We start from the raw sequence: 20,660 nt of genomic DNA on the forward strand, positions 1-20,660 counted from the left end.
TTCGAACCCAGGATCTCCGCATGAGAATCAAATACGCTAACCGCATAGCTAATCCCTTCCCTGGCTTGTTTTTTTTTTTTTTTTTTATGATTTAAGGCGCGTCAACATCAAAGGTTGTTGGCGCCCGGAGCTGTTTTCAGTGCCCTGCCGGCCTCCGGACTGTGTTCTCTCGTTACAGACAACACTGTCCATCACCGGACAGTGAGCTGTAAGAAGCTCCTAGGAAGAGAAAACCTAAGAGTCAGCAGCTGGATTCGAACCCGGGACCTCCGCGTGGGAGTCCAGTATGCTAACCTCACAGCTAATCCCTTCCCTCATTTGTCTTAATATTTCAATTTATTTATTTAATAAGTTATGCTTATGTTATTAACATTTATAGTACATTGTTACATCTAAGGCTAGTTTGTCTTCTGTCCTGTCTATTCATGTACTCACCAGTAGCGTAAGCCCTGAAGGTGACCTAGTCCCTAGGTCGAAAGCTTGCAAAAAAAATAATGACTGAAATTGGCAATAAAATTAAATAAGCAAAAGCTAATAAAATGTTTTTAATTTTTTAGTTTTTGACACACCCCTTCAGTTTGAAATGAGTTGTTAGAAGGTTAATTTTAGATTGCTTCAGATAAATGTTGAAGGAAACCTTACAATTCCAAAACTGTTTAGACAGGAACATGATGCTATTGATTAACTGTTGTATTTCTAAGGCTTATTTATGTAGAGCTACCGCAACAATAGCTTGATTAGCTCTTGCTACATTATTAATAAACAATAATTGTTAAACATTTTTCACAGTTGTTTATTTTATATTTTTAAATATTACAATACCTGCATTGTTTAATATTCATATCTGAGGCTACTACCTTGAATATACGATTAAAAACCTTGCGGCCCCATTTTGCCCAGAGACGACTAGCCAATATGCAAGACCCCAAAGCAATATGCAATAATCGCGTACACCCATTTTGAGAGAGACAAACTGATCTCTCTAGAATCTAAATTATTATTTAAACGGTTAATGTTTCCGTTAGAATAAAAATCGTTTGAGGATGGCCATTTTGCAAGATCTGATTCTTTTTTTTTTATAGTGCCTTAATGGAGTTGCTATTTAATCGTTCATTACTCTTTGTTTCTCCGGTTTGTATCTTCTTGTTTCAATGGCAGTAATATTTAATGCCTTTTCAGTGAGCTGCTCACTTGTGGCCATTCTTGTGCAGATAGTCCATTCTTTGATGACAGTTAATATACGAGTAGAACAGAGGAACAAAGATGAATATCTAGGTCTCGTGACCGTAAATTATTGAACTAAGGATTCAAGATTGGCGAGGAATCGGTCAAATAAATACAACAACTCGTCTTTTTGCCAACGTTTCCACAAATATATTGCCTTCTTCAGGGCCTGGATATTACAAATGCAAACAATTTAGAGAATCAGTAACATAGAAAATCATTAATATAAAAATAAATAAAACAAAATACAATAAAGTTTTTATAATTATTGAAACTTACGTGGCTATGCGGGTTGGAAATTTCTTTTCAAAATATCTATTTTATTTACTCTTTAGTCAAAAATGAACATTGTAAATAGTCTATTGTATCTGTCCCATTGTTCATTACCAAAATTCCCTTGTAAGTCCCACTATAACTGTACATATATATCCCCGTTCTCTAGTCTGGCTCTTAGTTTCTGTAACTCAACCAACCCGCATAGCCACGTAAGTTTCAATAATTATAAAAAATTTAGTGTATTTTATTTTATTTATTTTTATATTACTGATTTTTTTTATTAATTTTCTACATTACTCATTCTCTAAATTGTTTGTATTTTTGTATTTGTAATATCCAGGCCCTGAAGAAGACAATATATTTGTGGAAACGTTGGCAAAAAGGCGAGTTGTTGTTTCTATTTGACCGATTCCTCGTCAATCTTGAATCCTTGGAGGAACAAAGTGCACTTTTTTTTTTTAATTCTATTAATTTTTATTATTATTTTGGTTCGCTCTTTCCTTTATGCTGGACTTGCAAAAACATTCACTGAAGTAAAAAATCTTTGAACGATTATGAACGTGTGACTTCCCGCTAGGAGGTTCTAGGAGTCCTAGATGAGATTAGTAGTCTCTAGCTGATATGATCAGTGGTGTTGAATAATCCAGGTTTTAAGGCTCTGCCATCCCCAGAAAGCCATCCTTGGATCATTATGCCAACTATAAGAGAAGCAAGATTCAGTGAATATCCACCGCCTCTTTGAAATTCAAGAGCTTCATCGTATGTCGTAAGAAAATTTCGAGCTGTTGCTTGTCCTCATAATCCCGATGAAGAAGACCCAGCTGAATGGGAAATGCTTTGACCATTCCGGTGTTCATCTTTATTGCAATTCAATACTGTGAACAGTTTGCTCTTTAAATCAACGCCGATTACGAAATATGAAATTGTCTTTATTAAACGTAAAATTATATTGTGTCAAATTATTATTAAATTATTATATTATTTTGCATAAATCGTACTTAATAAATATGAATTTTATTAAATAAAAAAATTAATCAGATTCTTTTAATTATAATTCACAAATATATCATTTATTTCTTTTAGCATCCATTCTAGGCTGGAGTTTATATGTAATTTTGTGAAGTATCAAGGCGCCACGGTAGCCGAGCGGTTAGAAGGCGAGATCTGCGAAGCTAATACGTATTGTGGTACTGGGTTCGATTCCCGGTCTTAGGCCTTGGATTTTATTTGATGGTTAATAAATGAAATTTACATAAAGTATGTTTGCTAGTCGCCTCCGTCTACGTCACCTAATTGGTAGTTGAACGTAAGCTCGCCTAAAAAAAATAGGCAACTACTTTACTTGAGAAGTATAATTTTTTAGATAGTACATTTTTTTCCCTCTATTTCGTACAGATTGAGGGCCTGCGGACTAGTTGGTAATTTTGAACAGCTGGACCGTCTGCCGCCGCGATAAAGATTTAATCGACGCGGCACATTAAATTCTTACCGCCTTACTCATACGAGATCGCTATCCGCCACTACATATCGTGTGCTATCTCCTTTAACGTTCGTATTATTGGAACGTTGGTGCGTTTTTAAGGAAGTCAACGAAAGGTTAAGAAAATTTTGGAATTCCTTTGGTTTAATGAATCTTCTGTTTCAATAATGGAGGAGAAAATACTCGCATGTTATTTTCTTAATCAACGAAGTACAAATATCAATCAAATTAATTGGCTGTTATGGCGACCTCCATTTCTTAACAATCTCTGGTCGCAGATGTTTCGCATTTCGGAATAAACAAACTACAATAACGGAAGAGTAAGTTCATGGTTTGTTTACAATATCATAGAATATTCCAATTTCTTTATTCTCTTGTGTACGCTAGATGGATATTTAATATTATGAAATAATAATTATTGATACTCACGGCGTTTATGATAATTTATTAAATTGTTTATGAATTCTGGTGCACGCACGTAACCAAAGGTGATAATGGAATAACTGTTCACCATGTTAACTAAATAACTTTTCTTACATCTTTAGAATTAAGAATCAAAAACATAAAAAATTGAATTAGAATAGTAAAAACTTGTATCGAGGCATCCAGGGGAATAGTGTTCATTTCAGAGCCATTTATTTTCAAATATGTAAAAAAGATTCATAAACTCCAGAATCATTCTGTATAATGTTTCAACTATTGCTCACAGAATTTCTATAAATTTAGAATTAAAGTGATCATTTTAGGATTACTTGGCATTGTGAGGCGCCTCAGCTGTATTTTCTTCTAAAGGAATGCTTTATAGAGATTCTTAAGAGTTGCTGCCCCACCTCAGATACAATATTCCTGGCAAACGTTTCAAGTAAAGGTGACCTGAATTTAGAGGAGGGAGGTTTACATAGTTTCAAGAAAATTTGTTCGAGTTAATTCAGATTTCGGAGACTGCCGCCATGTCAGAGGCACGAGAGAAACATTTGCATTAATGTTGATTAGAATTTATTAGATGTCCCGGATGTTTAAGCTAGCCATTTTCATCTACAAATTATTTGTTAAAGTGGAGCACCTATATGACTTAATTGATTGTAGTAAAAGTTATTAAAGTACTAATGCAATTGTTTTTAAAAAGATATTAACAAAAAAAAAAGATTGTTATGACTAAGGAACGGATTTTTATGTATTTAAAAATGCCAAATATTTAATTAAAATATGCATTTATTTTCGTCAATTATGTGGAAAATATGTGATTTTCTTAAAATATTTTCTGGAATATTTAAGTAAAATGGACTTTTTTTTTTAAGAAAATGGATTTTTTTTTGGGGGGGGGCAAGTTATAATTATTTATACAAGAAAAGAACATTTTTACAATTTATAATAATTTATTAGGAACAAAATAATTTGTTTTTACAAGTTATAATGATTTATACAACAAAGAACATTTTTACTATTTATAAAAAGATGTGTTACATTTTCAATTTTGAAAACTTCACTCTTCGAAATTGTTTGCAACCACATGAAATTTCAAATGTTGGAACGTAAAGTGACGACGATCTGGGCGTAAGATGGACTTCTAACGACTACAAGATCGTTCAACATCTACAGATGTTATAGGTGCCTTGCTGAAAGAAGTTATCTCGTTGGTTGTAAAGGGTACACGATGTTCTGAGATGACTTCTGTTCCACTGATAATATCAGAAATCTGGCAGATGGTCTCCCACCCTTTGTTCTTGCTCAGTACTTCTACCAGTTTTGATCTGATCAGATCTCCCTTACTCCCAGGTATTCCTTCCACCTTTTCGATGACTTTTTTAACGTTGGACACGTTTTCTGTCAGTCGAACATTTTGGGACTCAAGTTGGGTAATGGCTTGTGTAAGAAATACGCAATTGTCAGAAATAAATGCAAGGTCGTTCCTTAAATTAGGTTTCTCGAATAAAGACTTGGCCTTATTTATCGCTACTGCTTCGTCTTCGAGATGTGAAAGGACATTCTTGATTTTATTGTAGTTTTCATAGTAATACTGAGCTGCTTCCAGCCAAGTACCCCATCTTGTCAATATTGGTTCTGGTGGAAGGCACAAGTCTGGATAGAGATCTTTTAGCATTTTAATGCGAATTGGTGCTTTTAAAAACACTTTTTAACTGAGGAGATTAAGGAATCTACGTCACTGAACAAAGATCGGACAGTCTCTGCTACTCGATGCAAGGCATGTGGGTCATTCCATGTCAAATCAACACGGGGTCTGAACCTCACCATCTCGGATTTTCTTGAAATTTGGCACATGTGTACTATTGGTATAGACTTGGAAAAGTATGAAATTTTACTGTGATATGTCAACTGGTTTATGAGTTACAGGGCTGTAAAGTTGCCAAAAATGGGCTGAAAAACAGGGAACCCCGTGTTTTTGAATTACTGTAGAAGCTTTCCTAATTGAGCCACAGACTTGGGATTGGTGTCATTTTATAGCATATATAATGCCCTTTCCTGTGATATGCGACACTATATGGGTTAAGATAAATAAAGTTTGTTAAATTTAAATTTAAAATTTAAATTTTAAATTTTTTAAAAAGTACATATTTTAAAATTTTAAAATTAATTCCATGAATAGCTAGTAGTGTTATGAATCACTGGGCAAAATATTAATTTGGGACAGCAATGGCTTCATTGTTATAAAAATTTAAGACTAAAGCTCCAATCCGATTAATTCAACTCTGAATTCATGTTAATACAATAATGCTAATAATAATTCCACTAATAAGTCCAAAGTAAAACATACTGTTAAGTAATAGGATCTCTTTATTATTTTAAGCTTGAAAAGGCGTCATTTGTTTGACATGCATCACTTTCTAGTAGGACATATGTAAGTTCTTCCAGTCAGAGTCACAGGATCAATTTTTATCAAAACATCCACTACTGAGACCCAAAGAATATCGGCATTTCTTGGATGCGAGATGATTTAGAGGGTCCAGCTGGATGAAGAAAAGTTACTTTTACTTCATCAAGTTCTTCATTTTTCTCTAAAACATATCCATGCCAAGCCACCAGTTTCTTTATAGACTACACTGATATACAACCTGATATGGCGGCTAATTTTAGATTATCAGGGAATTTTGAAACTTCCATTTCGCAAGCTTCTGAGTTCATAGAAAAGTTTTTAACCAATATTTTGGATTTACTTCTGGGAATGAAAGCATGGTATTGCTGTGCTCCTTTAATAGCCAATGCTTGAGCAAACCGATTTTTTAAAAAACACTCAGATTCAACAGTCTTCCTGGGTTGAATATGCAAAGTCTATGTTGGTGATGTTTTCTACTGCCCACTCAAAAAGTTGTAGTGAAGTTTGGATTTGATTTCCATAGGGTCGTTGCAAACTGGCACGAGCTGCCAGTCTCTTTACCGAACCCCCTACGCAATCACAAGGCCCTTTGCCGACTTAAACCAACTTAAAGAGGCTGATATCTCAGCCAAAGAAGACTGTTCTTGAACAAAGATATTGAATTGAATTATTTTTGTATAATTTGATTAACTGCATAATTTCATTAAAATAATATATTATAATTAATATGAATAATTACTGTAATCATAATTATTAATTCTAAAAATGATTTCAAAATCAATATTTTAAATCTTAATAATTATGAATTATGATTCAGTGATTCATTATTACTATTTTCAATTTATTTATTACTTTAATTTTATTAAAATATATTTTCCATGAAAAGGAGCTGTAGTCTTAAATTTTTTTAACAATGAAGCCATTGTCCTCCCAAATTAATATTTTGCCCAGTGATTCATAACACTACTAGCTATTTATAGAATTAATTTTAAAATTTTAAAATATGTACTTTTTAAAAAATTTAAAATTTAAATTTTAAATTTAAATTTAACAAACTTTATTTATCCTAACCCATATGGTGTCGCATATCACAGGAAAGGGCATTATATATGCTATAAAATGACACTAATCCCAAGTCTGTAGCTCAATTAGGAAAGCTTCTACAGTAATTCAAAAACACGGGGTTCCCTGTTTTTCAGCCCATTTTTGGCAACTTTACAGCCCTGTAACTCATAAACCAGTTGACTTATCACAGTGAAATTTCATATTTTTCCAAGTCTATACCAATAGTACACATGTGCCAAATTTCAAGAAAATCCGAGATGGTGAGGTCAAAAATGGTCTTTTTTTGTGTTGATTTGACATGGAATGACCCATGAGCAATACACATCACATGAATTATCACAGTTCCTGTCAACCACCTCCCAATTATGAAAATATGCCCAAAATGAAAAATATGTACATATTTTGATTAAATATGTAGAAATATTTATTTATTTTAATCAAATATGTAGAAATATTTATTTATTTTAATCAAATATGTATAAATATGCGATAACATCCAAATATGTGGAAATATGTGAAATAAAAGTAGACTCAAACGGCTTAAAAAGTGTCAGTATGAATACTTCTAGTTGAAAAACGTCTGTAAATTGCCTAGAAAAAAATATGTAAATACATACGAATCCGTTCCCTAGTTATGACGTTAATTATTATTAAAATAAAGTAATAATATGCCAGCATACATTACCGACATTTTTTTTTTTTTTAAACATCTAATTAAGGTTTACTTATGTTGTACCTTACTGAATTCCCCCCCCTCAAAAAGTACAGATTTTATGTAATTTAGCTCAAATATATGGTAATTTATCTCTAAATTGAAGTTTTAGTACGTTTACTTACATTCTCTATTATACATAGTTAATATCGAACCGTATGACATTTCATTCATCTAAATCGGTTCACGCATCTATAATTTGAAACGATTGCAATACTTTCCCTTAGTGGATATAAGAGCAGAAAGGCACAGCAATGTTACTAGGGGAAGCTTCACTATCTGCTTTCTGCCAAATTTTATCAAATTCGGGCTAATATTTACTGAGTATTTACATTATAATAATAGTTTTAGAGGGTGTTTTATTTAGTGGGACAATCTCCCCTTCCTAACTATGTAAAACGACAAGACCATCAAAAGGTACATCTAAATAAAATTCCGAATCGAATGACACTTCATTCATGAAAATCGGTTAGCACGTTTAGCCGCTACGTTGTTTACTAAAAAGGTAACAAGGAGAAGAAGAAGTACAAGAACAATTTTTGAAAGGCTGTTTTCCCTATCCTAACCTAACCTTCTGTATCTCATTAATTATCTCCTTAAAAAAATCTTACAGTTTCGAAAGTCAAGTATAAGAGTTGATTAATCCTTATATCCATAACAGGAGAGATTTTTTTAAAAGAATGCTTATAGTTGCGGTCTCCATAGAATCTTCATAAAATAATTTCTTGAGAAAAAGTTTTGAACAAAATAGGAAGGTATTTGTACGTAAATAGTAAAATTAAACTTAGATTACTTCTCCCTAAAAGGCAAAGAGAAATTAAACTTCATATACACACGATTGCAATACTTCCCTTTAATAGGTATAAGAGCATTATGAAGAGTCACTAAGGGAAGTTTTGACCACTTCTTCGCGCTAAATTTTATCAAAATAGGACTAAGCGTTACAGAAATATTAGTAATAATAGTTTTAGAGAGGGCCTCACTTGCATGGGGCAAACTCCCCCTCCTTAAGGGAGCCCAGCATTGAGACTTCTAAAAGGCAAAAATCTATACAAAATTTCGTTTCGAATGACATTTCAATGATGAAAATCGGTTTGCCCGTTTAGCTGCTACGTTGTTTACAAAAAAATGTAAACAATTTTTGAAAATGCCATTTTTGCTCATTTTCAGCAATATTTCTGTTTTATCTACGTAGTGACCTACCGACTTCCACACAGGTTCGTTATCTGGGGCTGTACCTAGATAGCCGTCTAACCTGGAATCCTCACACAAGACTTAAAAGACAAGAACTGAACAGACGCTACGGACTACTAAGGAGACTCCTTGGACCGAAATCCTCCATGAACGTACAAAACAAACTTACACTTTACAAAACACTATTAAGACCAATATGGACATATGGAGCAGAATTGTGGGGCTCCGCCAAACCATCCAACATCCAACCTATCCAATCTTTCCAGTCTAAAGTCCTCCGCCGAATCGTTAACGCACCATTCTATGTCTCCAACCGCACCCTCCATCATGATCTCAATATTCCCTACGTAAATGAGTTAATCCACACCCGATTCCTCAATTTCCACAGCAAACTCTCTGATCACCCAAATCCTCTGGCTCAATCACTATCCACATCGTCCCATCCTGACAATCCTCCACGTCGTCTAAAACGGCGTTGGCCACGTGACCTCATTGCCTCCTAAACCCCCAATAAGTTCCTAGAGAGTTCCAGCGCTGGTTAGTTTCTCTCATCCTGTCATCCTGGTTGTGGTACTGAGCCAGCTCAGTGGCACAATCGAATGTTACTAGTATTTTTGCACTTTTGCTAAATGTATATTTTTGTACAGTTGCAAATAATAATAATAATAAAAAAAAAAAAAAAAAAAAAAAAAAAAAAATCTACGTAGTTACAAAAAAATACAGCGATAAAGGAGGATTTGCCCTATATTTTAAAGAAAATTTGGGAATTTTATCTTCAATAGAAAAAGAGAAAAACATTGCCAAAGTTGGGTGTTTTTCAAAGTTACGCAGTTTTTAACGATCAACCCTTATGCAATTGTCCTACCGGATAGATTTAATTTCAAGATTTTGAGCAATCAGTTGCAGTTTTTTACAGTAACTCAATCGCCAAATAATTTTCACTGTTTCAATGATTTTAACCAAACAAGGTTAAATACAGCTTCAACCATTATTTCCTCTGGGATCATCTATATTTTCTCACACGCACTAGTCTTTCGATATAATATTTTAAATTAATTATGTGGATTAAGATTTAATGAGAAATTAGAACTAACTGATTAAGAAAAGCAGCAGTAGTTAGGCTATAGTATTAATATAATCTAGGCAAATAATAAAAAGGTACACCATTTCTTTTAGTTTTTATAAGAATTAACTATAATTTTCATATCAAAATTGTGGTGACTATATATTGTATGAGTTACGCAATATCCCCTTATCTTGTTGAACGTTATATTTTATTTTCTGCAATTCTATTCCTGAGATCTTACTTCTATTTTTTAGAAAAACCAATTATAATTTTTATAATATATATTCTTAGATCAGTTATTCAGTTCTTCAATTACTGAAGTCACATTTTAATATAATTGATTTATTTTTGTAGTATTTATTATTTTTAAGTAAAGTGGTGCATGCTCGACACTAAGCCTTCGCCATTATTTTTCCTATTTACTCTGCGAAATTAGATTGGACAGTTTGCAACCATACGTCATCATTATTAAAGTATCCGCTTTGCGATTTTATCGTCTGCCTTTGATGTTCTTGCTAGATTTGTAGACCCACATTGCACGCTTTAATTTTTAGCATAACCTGTGCATTTGGTGCATTTACTCAAGTATATTTCACTAGTATATGATCACTTTTCCTTTATAGTTAGATATTTCAGGTTTATGCTAAACCAGCATTACTTAACTGTCTTTAATCCTAAAAAAATTGCATACTTGAAATAATCCTTGAAAAGGATTGCTATCAGAGAATTGTTTCCTTTAAGCTCACTTAAGTTCCAAGGTGATACTAGATTTTGCGTTTAATTATTTATTATTTATTTTTACAAATTAATCGTTATTTAATCTTCTCCCTTAAATAGCGTGATGGTACTCGTAAAACCATTTTTTCGAGTACTTCATAAGATTTTTTGTGATCTTGATCAGCTCCTCCTTCGATGCCGTCTTTATCTCCTCAGTCGTAGCGTAGCGTCGTCCTTTCATGGGCCTCTTCAGTTTCGGGAACAAGAAAATGTCACAGGGGTCCAGATCTGGGGAATACGGTAGCTGCGGCATCATTAGTGTGCTGTTTTTGGCCAGAAATTCGCAATTTTGGTACGAATTTCGCGGCGACCCGTCTCTTGCCTAAATCATAGGTAAAAATCGAATGGCACGAGCCAATCGATATGTTTAGGTCTTCAGCAACTTCTTTAACGATGATTCGACGATTGGCCAATACTATTTTCTTCAGTTCATCAATGTTTTCGTCTGTTGTTGACGTGCTCGTGCGTCCGGCACGCTCTTCGTCGTTCACATTTTCTCGGCCCTCTGAGAAACATTTTGTACCTCCCATAAACGTTGCTTCGGTCCAAGGTAGGTTCACCATATGTACTTAATTTTGTTTTTCACACAAAAGATTCTTTGATCCATTTTTTGGAATTGGCAAAAATCGAAGTCGAGCCAAAACACGCGCAAGCAAAGCAGCTGTCAAAAATTAACTGAACATTCAAAATGGCCGAACTTATCGGCATAAGAGAGATTTTTTATTGCAATATAAATCAGAAAGAACTGGACGACGCGATGCTGGACTTAGTTCACAAAATTGTAACTTATCTGATTTAAAACAGAGATTTCACCTTTTATAACACTTAAAATTACCGTTAAAATCAGTTTAATCGTACTAGGCTAGGTGAAAAGAAAGAAGTTGGAGAAAGCAGAAGAAGAGTTGGTAATCTTCTGGTCAAAACCAAAACGGTACAAAACAAAATCGAATAAAATTCACCACAGCCCCTATTAATGAGTGTAAGGATTCCAACCGTAATCTAAACAGAGCTACGGAGATGGTAGGAGTTAATCTCTACGTGGTCCATTACCCATCTTTAATCTCATTAACTCTTCTAAGGCTACTTATCTTTAATTTTAAACTCGCTAAGCAGGACAATATAACAGGGGCCATTTGGCCTTCTGCTTCCCAAGCAGACCGATTCATCATGTAATGGCCATTCGCTCTTCTCTGTTAAACTCAAATCATATTCATAAACATCGTGTTAATCATGCGTAAATTTTGGTTATGATGCGGAGAAATCCATTTCGCTCAGGTTTAATTGGAATTTTTAAATTAGATGCATTAATTTTTTGAAAGATTGTATAACAGTAGACTAAGTAATTGGAATTTTTTTTGCAGTATAAGACTGCATATTTTAATTTCTTAGTTAAAAAAATAAATAATTGTTCTAATGATAACCATTATTATCTTCTATGTACAGTATATGTGCATTATTGCACAAATTAGGCGTAATTATGAGGTGTTTACGTCGTAGTATTTTCGGGAAAAAATATTTTCAAACACCCAAAAAACCATTTTAGGGGGGAAAAACAAAAAATGCGGTCTCAGTGGACCCTGAAACGGACATAGCGAAATCGGAATTGTGACGAGGTGTCTATTCTTTCCTTCCCTAGTAAAAGTGAAAAACAGGTAATTTTGAATTGATTCTATATTTATTTTAATCAAGATACCGATTAGGAAAGTACTTCTTGGGACTTATTTACATATTTTTTTTTTCAAATTTTCGGTATTCTTTTTCTCGAAATCTATTAAGAGTAATCGATTATTTTTTCAGGAAGGGGCCGGAAGCTCATACTTTACTATAAATAATTTTTGTCTAACAAATAAAATACGCGGGATTCGAACTGGGGATCTCCCACTTACAAAGCCTCGTTCTTCTTGACCACTAGACCAACACCCCGCCTCTTCGAAATATATTAGACCTGGGTTGTTGCAAAAAAATTACAGTTATAAAGGAGGATTTGCCCTTTATTTTAAAGAAAATTTGGGAATTTTATCTTTTATAGAAAAAGAGAAAAAAATTGTCAAAGTTGGGTGTTTTTCAACGTTACGCTTTTTCGTGCAGTTTTTGACGATCCTAGCGACCCTTCCGGGCAGTTTTATTGTAACATTAGAAAAATAAATAGCATTTAGCTAACAATTTCTTTAGTAATAGGGTTACCATATATTTCTTACGCCAAACCGGGACAGTCAGGTAAAAATAAATAAATAGCTTAATTTGTTACGATTTTTTTATTGTGAATAAAGTATAACTTACACTTTTATGAATATTTTGCTATTACAAATTATTAATATTATTGAGTGTCACAAAACTACGTATATCGTAAAAAATCACAAAAAATGTAGCTATTAAATATAAAAATATAATAAAATGCACTTACATATTAATAGTAGTAATATATATATATATTATTTACTTGTACAAGAGTATTTCTCAGAAGATTGTACTTTTTTTAGAAAGTTTTCGTCATTTCTAATTAAATCATAAAATTTACTACATTTCAAATTTAGATTAGTTTTACAAAATAATAAGGCACCTACGTTACACTCAAGCAAACGATTTCTTTATATTTAACCAATATTAAATCTTTTTTTTTAACCTTTAAAAACCGGGACACATTTTAATTTAGCTGGGACGCTGGGACAAGTTCTTAAAATCGGTACAGTCCCGGCCAAACCGGGATGTATGGTAACCCTAGTAATAGGTACCCTTATAATTTTTATATCTTGATTTATATATCACCACAATTTTGATTTTTTATATTATTTTATTTATTTTTTATTTTTTTGTAATAAAAAATTGTGTTGCCCATGTCTCCTGCGGTGTTGTTGGTTAGATGAAGAACTTGGACGATGTAGCAGCAGTGCGCCAAATCGACACCAACCGGTCCAACAAAGAAACTACAACACAATATCCACTTTGAATGTACTTAAAGAATTAATATCAAGAGATAGGCACGGTGGTAATGAAGAAACAAGATGGTTTCGTGAACATTTTATTGATAGATCGTCACGTTCATCAACCGGCAGCGGTGGTAGACGATTATCACAGTGTCCGGAAGAAGATGAAAGTGGTGAAGACGTAGAGTGCGGTATATCCGGCCCGGGACCGGGTGGTGGTTCAACTAGGGGTGGAAATATTGTCGGCCCTGGTAATATCTTTGAACGTCGCCATTTAGACAAGAGATTTGTGGATACTTCGCTTATTGAAATGAAATCGCACGCTTCATCAACCTCCACCTTGGATTACGATTCGAATGATGATGTCTGGGTGAAAAGAGCTGTGGAGACCACGCCTACATCGCAACGCAAAAAGCAAAGGGTACGATTATTCATGTATTTCTCTAACTTGAGTTATTTCTTATTAACTAGTTAGCGCATGCGATAGCAATTAACCAATTATTTGACCAGTTCAATCTGCTTTCATGTCTGCTAAGCTTTTCGTAATTCTGTTTTGAATGGGGACTGAGATGAATGTAAAACTGCTGAAATTTTATTTTCCATTCTCTTTCAAAAAAACTATCTCAAATTATCTAAATTGAGTTTTCACTTACATTTTTTGAGCTCTCCTAAACCCAAAAAATAAATGTTGCTTATTGCGGAAAAAGTGTTTGTGACCACAGTATTGCGAATAATTTCAGGACACTAAACTCTGATTCCCAATTTGATTTACGTACCACTTCCGGTACTGCTTTCGGACCAAAACCGCCAAGCGATAAATGCAACTTTATTAAGTGTTATATTTTTCACTTTCTCGCTGTTTTCCCAACAGTAGCTTTGATTATGGAAGGAATTAGCTATGAGGTTAGCGTATTGGATTCCTACGCGGAGGTCCCGGGTTCGAATCCAGCTGCTGACTCTTAGATTTTCTCTTCCTAGGAGCTTCTTACAGCTCACTGTCCGGTGATGGACAGTGTTGTCTGTAACGAGAGAACACTGTCCACTGAAAAAAGCTCCGGGCGCCAATAACACCAGATGATGATGCGCCTTAAATAATAAAAATTATAATAATAATAGCTTTGATTATTGTTGTAACAGCTTAGTTTAAATAATCGTTATTTCCACTGCGAAAGCGATTGCGGCCATTTGTAAGAATTCAAGAACGGCTCTTTTGCCCATTATATAATATTGAGAGTTGTTCAGAGCATTGCCACAATTTCAGATTCAGTGAAAAATTAACTAGAAGTATTATTTTTATTTTTTCAGATTTTTTTTAAAATTTTATGAATATAGAACAAATTCTACATCAAAGTGTAACACGAATTGGGAAACTCTGATTTAAAGTGACTTTAAGAATAATTTATTACCTTTCACTAGAATAGAATAGAATGTATTTGATTAAAAAAATTAAAGGACATTTTCAAACTTCTTAGCAAAAAACCAAAAAGACAATGGAAAATATTTCCGTCTGCCCGTTTTATTCTATACTTAATATTACAAAATAATTTTAAAATTAACCGATTCTCTTATCCTATATTAACTACTGGGGTGACCCAGTGAAAATGACCACATTTCTTTTTTGAATAACTGTGGTGGTAACACTGCTACAGGGACGAACGCGCGCTCTATGGTTAGTAGATACCTGGGAGATTCCTGTTATCAACATTTTAGTAATCATGGAACGTTACACTGCAAAAGAAAGAGAATTTTGTGTAGAAGCATATTTTCGAGATAAATCGGTTGTGAAAGTTCATAGAGCGTTTCGTAAACAGTTCAAAGTTAAAAGTAATGAATCTGTACCTACGCGAAAATCGATCCTCAGGTGGGTTGAAAACTTCCGTGAAAGTGGCAAGACGACTGATAAGATTCATCCAGGTGCCAAAAGAACAGTTCGTACACCGGAAAACATCGGAAAAGTTTGCCAAGCAATAAAAATTAGTCCAACTCGTTCCGCTCGCCGTCACGCAGCTTCTTTAAAGTTATCAAGGGAATCTGTGCGTCGAATTCTAACCTCAGACTTGAACCACCATCCATATAAGTTGATGATCACTCAAGAGTTGAAAGAAACTGATTACCGACAGAGATTACTTTTCGCCGTAAACATGTTAAAGAAATTGGACGATGGTGAGATTGATTTAAATAATCTTTTAATGAACGATGAAGCTCATTTCGAACTCTCTGGATCGGTAAATAAACAAAACTTTCGGTACTGGGCAAGTGGTAATCCCCAATTCATTCAAGAAAAACCGTTACATAGCCAACGAGTTACAGTATGGGCCGGTGTAGCGTCGTCGGGAATTATCGGACCGTATTTTTTCGACGGAACCGTCAATGGAGAGAGGTACAGGGAGATGTTAAACTTGTTCCTCATCCCCCAACTCCGCCGCAAACGTCGTTTGAATCGAACCTGGTTCCAGCAAGACGTTGCAACTTGTCACACCGCCGCTCTTACACTTGCGTTGTTGAAAGAAACGTTTGGAATTCGTTTATTGTCACGTTCTTCAGATTTCGCTTGGCCGCCTCGCTCGCCAGATTTGACGGTTCCAGATTTTTTTTCTGTGGGGGTATTTGAAAAGTCGTGTTTATGAAACCAAGCCCCGTGATCTAGAGAAATTAAAATGGTGGATTAGAGCCGAATTCGCAAAAATTTCGGCTTCCATGCTGAAGAAAGTATTCAAAAACTTGGTTAAACGATTGGAAGAATGTAAAGCCCAGAACGGTCACCATTTGAAGGATGTAATATTCCACAAATAATCTCCCAGGCTTCTACTTTTCAAAGATTTTTTTGTTACTTTTATATCTATAATACTTTTGTTGTTATTAAAGAAATAAATGTGGTCATTTTCTCTGGGTCACCCTTTACAATTTAATGAGTTCTAAAATTCTGAATTTGAAAGAAGTGAAATACTTCTAAAGTGTTAATTTCCACAAGAATTTTTACAGCCATTTCCAGATTTTCCAGAACGTTAATTTAATTCCAATAATTAACTAGGAAAGGAATCAGCGCAGTGATAATGCAATTCACTGATGAATGAATTGATGTGAATTGTGTGATGGTGAATGCTGAACGAGAATAAGCTGATTATTAAATTTTGGCTAAAATTGTTTACTTAAATATCGATTTTTTTCTCTCCACGTTAAATTGTTAATATTTTTTAAAAAATAAATTCAAATTTGACGGTTTTAATTTCGTATTTGATTGAAGAATGTCGCTAAGCGCGCCATCTATTCGTTGCTTTCTAACTATTTCTCCATACTTGCGTGATCAGTGGCGCTGCGAGTGGCCGCTATTATAATAATAATGCTCTCTTTTAATTGAACAAAAATGCTGCTTGATTTGTTAAGAGAAATTCTACTATATGCCACCGTTATGCTTCTAGTGTAGTTAATTATGCATTTCTTTATGGGCTATGCTTATTTCAGTTAAGAACCCTGAATTCTGTATTAAAGTACTGCATTTGCAACAATACCATTACAGTGTTATAGATAACGATGTTTTAATTTTGTAGATATTCAATTATATCTAAATGAAATATAATTTATTTAGATATAATGTATTCTCACACAGTATTTAGTGCCTGCGACCTGAACGACATACTACCTCGCCACTTGGAAGAACACGCACGCTATGTGGATATTGCATCCAAATGTACAGCCACGATGTTTTATCATATTAATCTGGATTGAACTTCCAGACAAAATATTGGTTGACACGCTCATTTTTCTTGATCAAAATGCAAAAAAAAAATGTAATTTATCTCAAAACCATTTTTTTCAAAAATTCAAGAATATTGTTCCACTGCAGTTGAAAAGTGAGTCTTACACAATTATATCTCTTTATCCATAATTTTAGTATTGGATAAATACTGTAAAGCGAAGCAGCGCAGTAAGTGCATCAAAGTATAGAATGCGGAAATGATTTCAAATCAACACCATTACTTAATTGGCTTGAATGAAACAGCTCTCAAAGGCCGCCTGATGCAGCCTTCCTTTTTTTGAAATTTTCAGAAATTTGCTGTTTTAAGATACATTTATATATCCATTACGTTTACATAATATTTATTATATGATATTAATAAATAATATTTGACTTTAAAAAATAAAATATTCTTCTAAAGAAAAAAGAAACTAATGGAACAAAAATTAAATTATCAAATTTCTTATTTTTATTTTATTTTAAATTATTGTTAAAAGATTTTTTTGAAACTGGGGACCCATTTCTGGGCAAAGGTTTCTCCCAGTTCCATCCGTAAGATTCCTATCTTGGGCCGTTTTAATCCAGTTAGTGCCGCCCACTGACTCCAGTTCATCTGTACATCTTGAAAACTGCCTTCCTCTTTTCCTTCTATTATCCTAGCTGTGACTCAGTCATTCTTCTTGTTCGCCTGTGATCAGTCAGTCATGCTATATTGCTATACGAGGTCTGTAAATTAAGTAATGAGACTGATTTTTTTAAATTTTTTTGTTCAAAAAGAATTACAATTCTATATTGTCACCTTCAAAATAACTTCCTTCTGAAGCCAAACAGTGCTGGAGACGTTTCTTCCACTCCTCACAGCAGTGCTCGAACTCCGATACTAGAATAGCCTTCAGCTGGTCGGTTACAGCCGTTTGAATGTTTACGGCTGTCCCAAAATGAGTTCCCTTGAGGTTTGATCCCATTTTCTGGAACATGTCATTACTGGTGACGAGTCTCGGGTTTGGGTGTTTGAGTAAGACCCAGAAACCAAGCGCCAGAGCATGGAGTAGCACACTTCAACCTCTCCAAGGCCCAAAAAGGCAAGGATGGCGAAGTCGTAGATCAAATGCATGCTGATTTGTTTTTTTTTGATATCCACAAGAATCGTCCACAAAGAGTTTCTACCTCAAGGTCAAACGGTCAATCAACACTTTTACCGAGAGGTTCTTGAAAAACTTCGAAAAAAAGTCATTCGTGTGAGACCACACATCAAGAACAATTGGGTGTTGCATCACGATAATGCTCCTTGTCACACAGCAATTTCAATAAACGAGTTCCATGTCCTGCCCAGTTCCATTTCAAAGTTTTTATTACTTTTATTGAGTAATCTATTCTCGTCATTCTCTGTGAGATTTTATCTCCTTCTGGTAAAGTTAGGAATACTCCTTTCTATCGTCCTTTGAGTAACTTGAAGGCGGTTGAAATTCTTTTTAGTGAAATACCATTACAATCACGAATCACATATCAGGCAGGAAACAATGCATCTCTGATTCACTAATCTTTTAAGATTAAGAGACACGCTGCTTTTGAAGATGAACTTCATGCCTCAATACTTCTTCCAGCTCACAGTTATGCGTCTATTAACCTCTTTCGAAGTGCTCTCCTTGAATGAAATGTTCCGGTCCAAGAAGTTCCAAATATCAACCCCTAAATTAGTTTTCACTTCCTTATTTTAATGAAATCTCTAAAAATTATGAAAAATATGCAAAAAAATAAATAAATAGAAATGGAAACAGATTGCATTTCAAGCGGGAAAATCGGACACCAAATCTATTTTCCTGTTTAAGGCCCTGATTGGGAATAATATTGCAATACAATGGCAAGTACATTACCTAAACTGCTCAGCTTTTGAAATAATAGAATATGAAGTTAAATATTTCTGTTTTTTCAATTTTTTAGATTCGGTTAAATAATTAATTTTGCTGAAGATTAATTTATTTTAATTGCAACTATTCGTCAAATATGACGTATTTTTCAAGGCTGTCTCGTATTTTTTAAAAGCAGTTACTCAGCTAGTTTGGACGTAATTATACAATAATTTATAATTATTCAAGTAATAAATTTCTAAAGATTCTATTCACCCAAGCGATGAAGAAAAATTTGATTAATTTTTTAAGTTATACATTTAAAAAAAAAAAAACGCTTTAAAAAAGGCACCAAAAATTTGTCAAAACGTACATAATAAAAATTAATTTTTGTAAGTGAAGCAGAATTTGATCGAAACTCACTGCCAATAGAGAAAAGAATTTAATTCAGTGTAATAACCAAGTATTTAAGTATCATCCTGTTGAAAATTATAAAATTTCTAGTTTACCATTTTAAAGTTTTTTTGACAATAGAAACTTTAAACAAAAAATTACTGCAATAAATGTGTTTTCAAAATCTTTTATTTTTATAAGTCTGATTCATTTTTTGGCATTTCTCCTTCAAAACATTTTAAGCGTTTACCTATATTTCTTTTGGGTGAAGAAAATTCTTCTTTAAAGAACACTAAATTAGCCACCCAAACTGGCCAATCGCCAAACTTCATCAGTTCCCTTATTTAACTTATTCTCTCGCATTAATCTGTGGCCTTTTTCTCAACTGGATTTTAACTAGAAATCTCATTGTTCTGTGTTGTAAAGGAAAGGAAGTAAACATTTTTTTATCATTTCATCCGCCATTTCGATTGGACGTCATCAAGTTTGGGCTTACAGAACTAATATTAGAAATAGCTAAACCTTAATTCTTGTCGTCCAGTGTTATTACTAAGGAACGGATTTTTATGTATTTAAAAATGCCAAATATTTAACTAAAATATGCATTTATTTTCGTCAATTATGTGGAAAATATGTGATTTTCTTAAAATATTTTCTGGAATATTTAAGTAAAATGGACATTTTTTTTTATGAAAATGGATTTTTTTTGGGGGGAGGGCAAGTTATAATTATTTATACAAGAAAAGAACATTTTTACAATTTATAACAATTTATTAGGAACAAAATAATTTGTTTTTACAAGTTATAATGATTTAAACAACAAAGAACATTTTTACTATTTATAAAAAGATGTGTTAAATTTTCAATTTTGAAAACTTCACTCTTCGAAATTGTTTGCAACCACATGAAATTTCAAATGTTGGAACGTAAAGTGACGACGATCTGGGCGTAAGATGGACTTGTAACGACTAAAAGATCGTTCAACATCTACAGATGTTATAGGTGCCTTGCTGAAAGAAGTTATCTCGTTGGTTGTAAAGGGTACACGATGTTCTGAGGTGACTTCCACTGATAATATCAGAAATCTGGCAGATGGTCTCCCACCCTTTGTTCTTGCTCAGTACTTCTACCAG

General features: G+C 33.7%; 1 protein-coding gene across 5 annotated transcripts in view; it reads left to right on the forward strand.

Moving 5' to 3' along the window:
* SNF4Agamma (SNF4/AMP-activated protein kinase gamma subunit) overlaps window positions 1-20,660 on the forward strand; it is a 297,611-nt gene that overhangs the window by 7,212 nt on the left and 269,739 nt on the right. For 4 of the 5 annotated variants that reach the window (XM_074121066.1, XM_074121067.1, XM_074121068.1 and 1 more), the window contains one exon: window positions 13,488-13,972. The exons of the other annotated variant lie outside the window; for it this stretch is intronic. In XM_074121066.1, the coding sequence (XP_073977167.1) occupies window positions 13,488-13,972 (485 nt within the window). The remainder of the gene's footprint in view (window positions 1-13,487; window positions 13,973-20,660) is intronic. 5 annotated transcript variants of the gene reach the window in all.

This window comes from Rhodnius prolixus, unplaced genomic scaffold, assembly GCF_049639745.1.
Source record: "Rhodnius prolixus isolate KJV_2025 unplaced genomic scaffold, Rpr scaffold_2, whole genome shotgun sequence".
NCBI lineage: Eukaryota > Metazoa > Arthropoda > Insecta > Hemiptera > Reduviidae > Rhodnius > Rhodnius prolixus.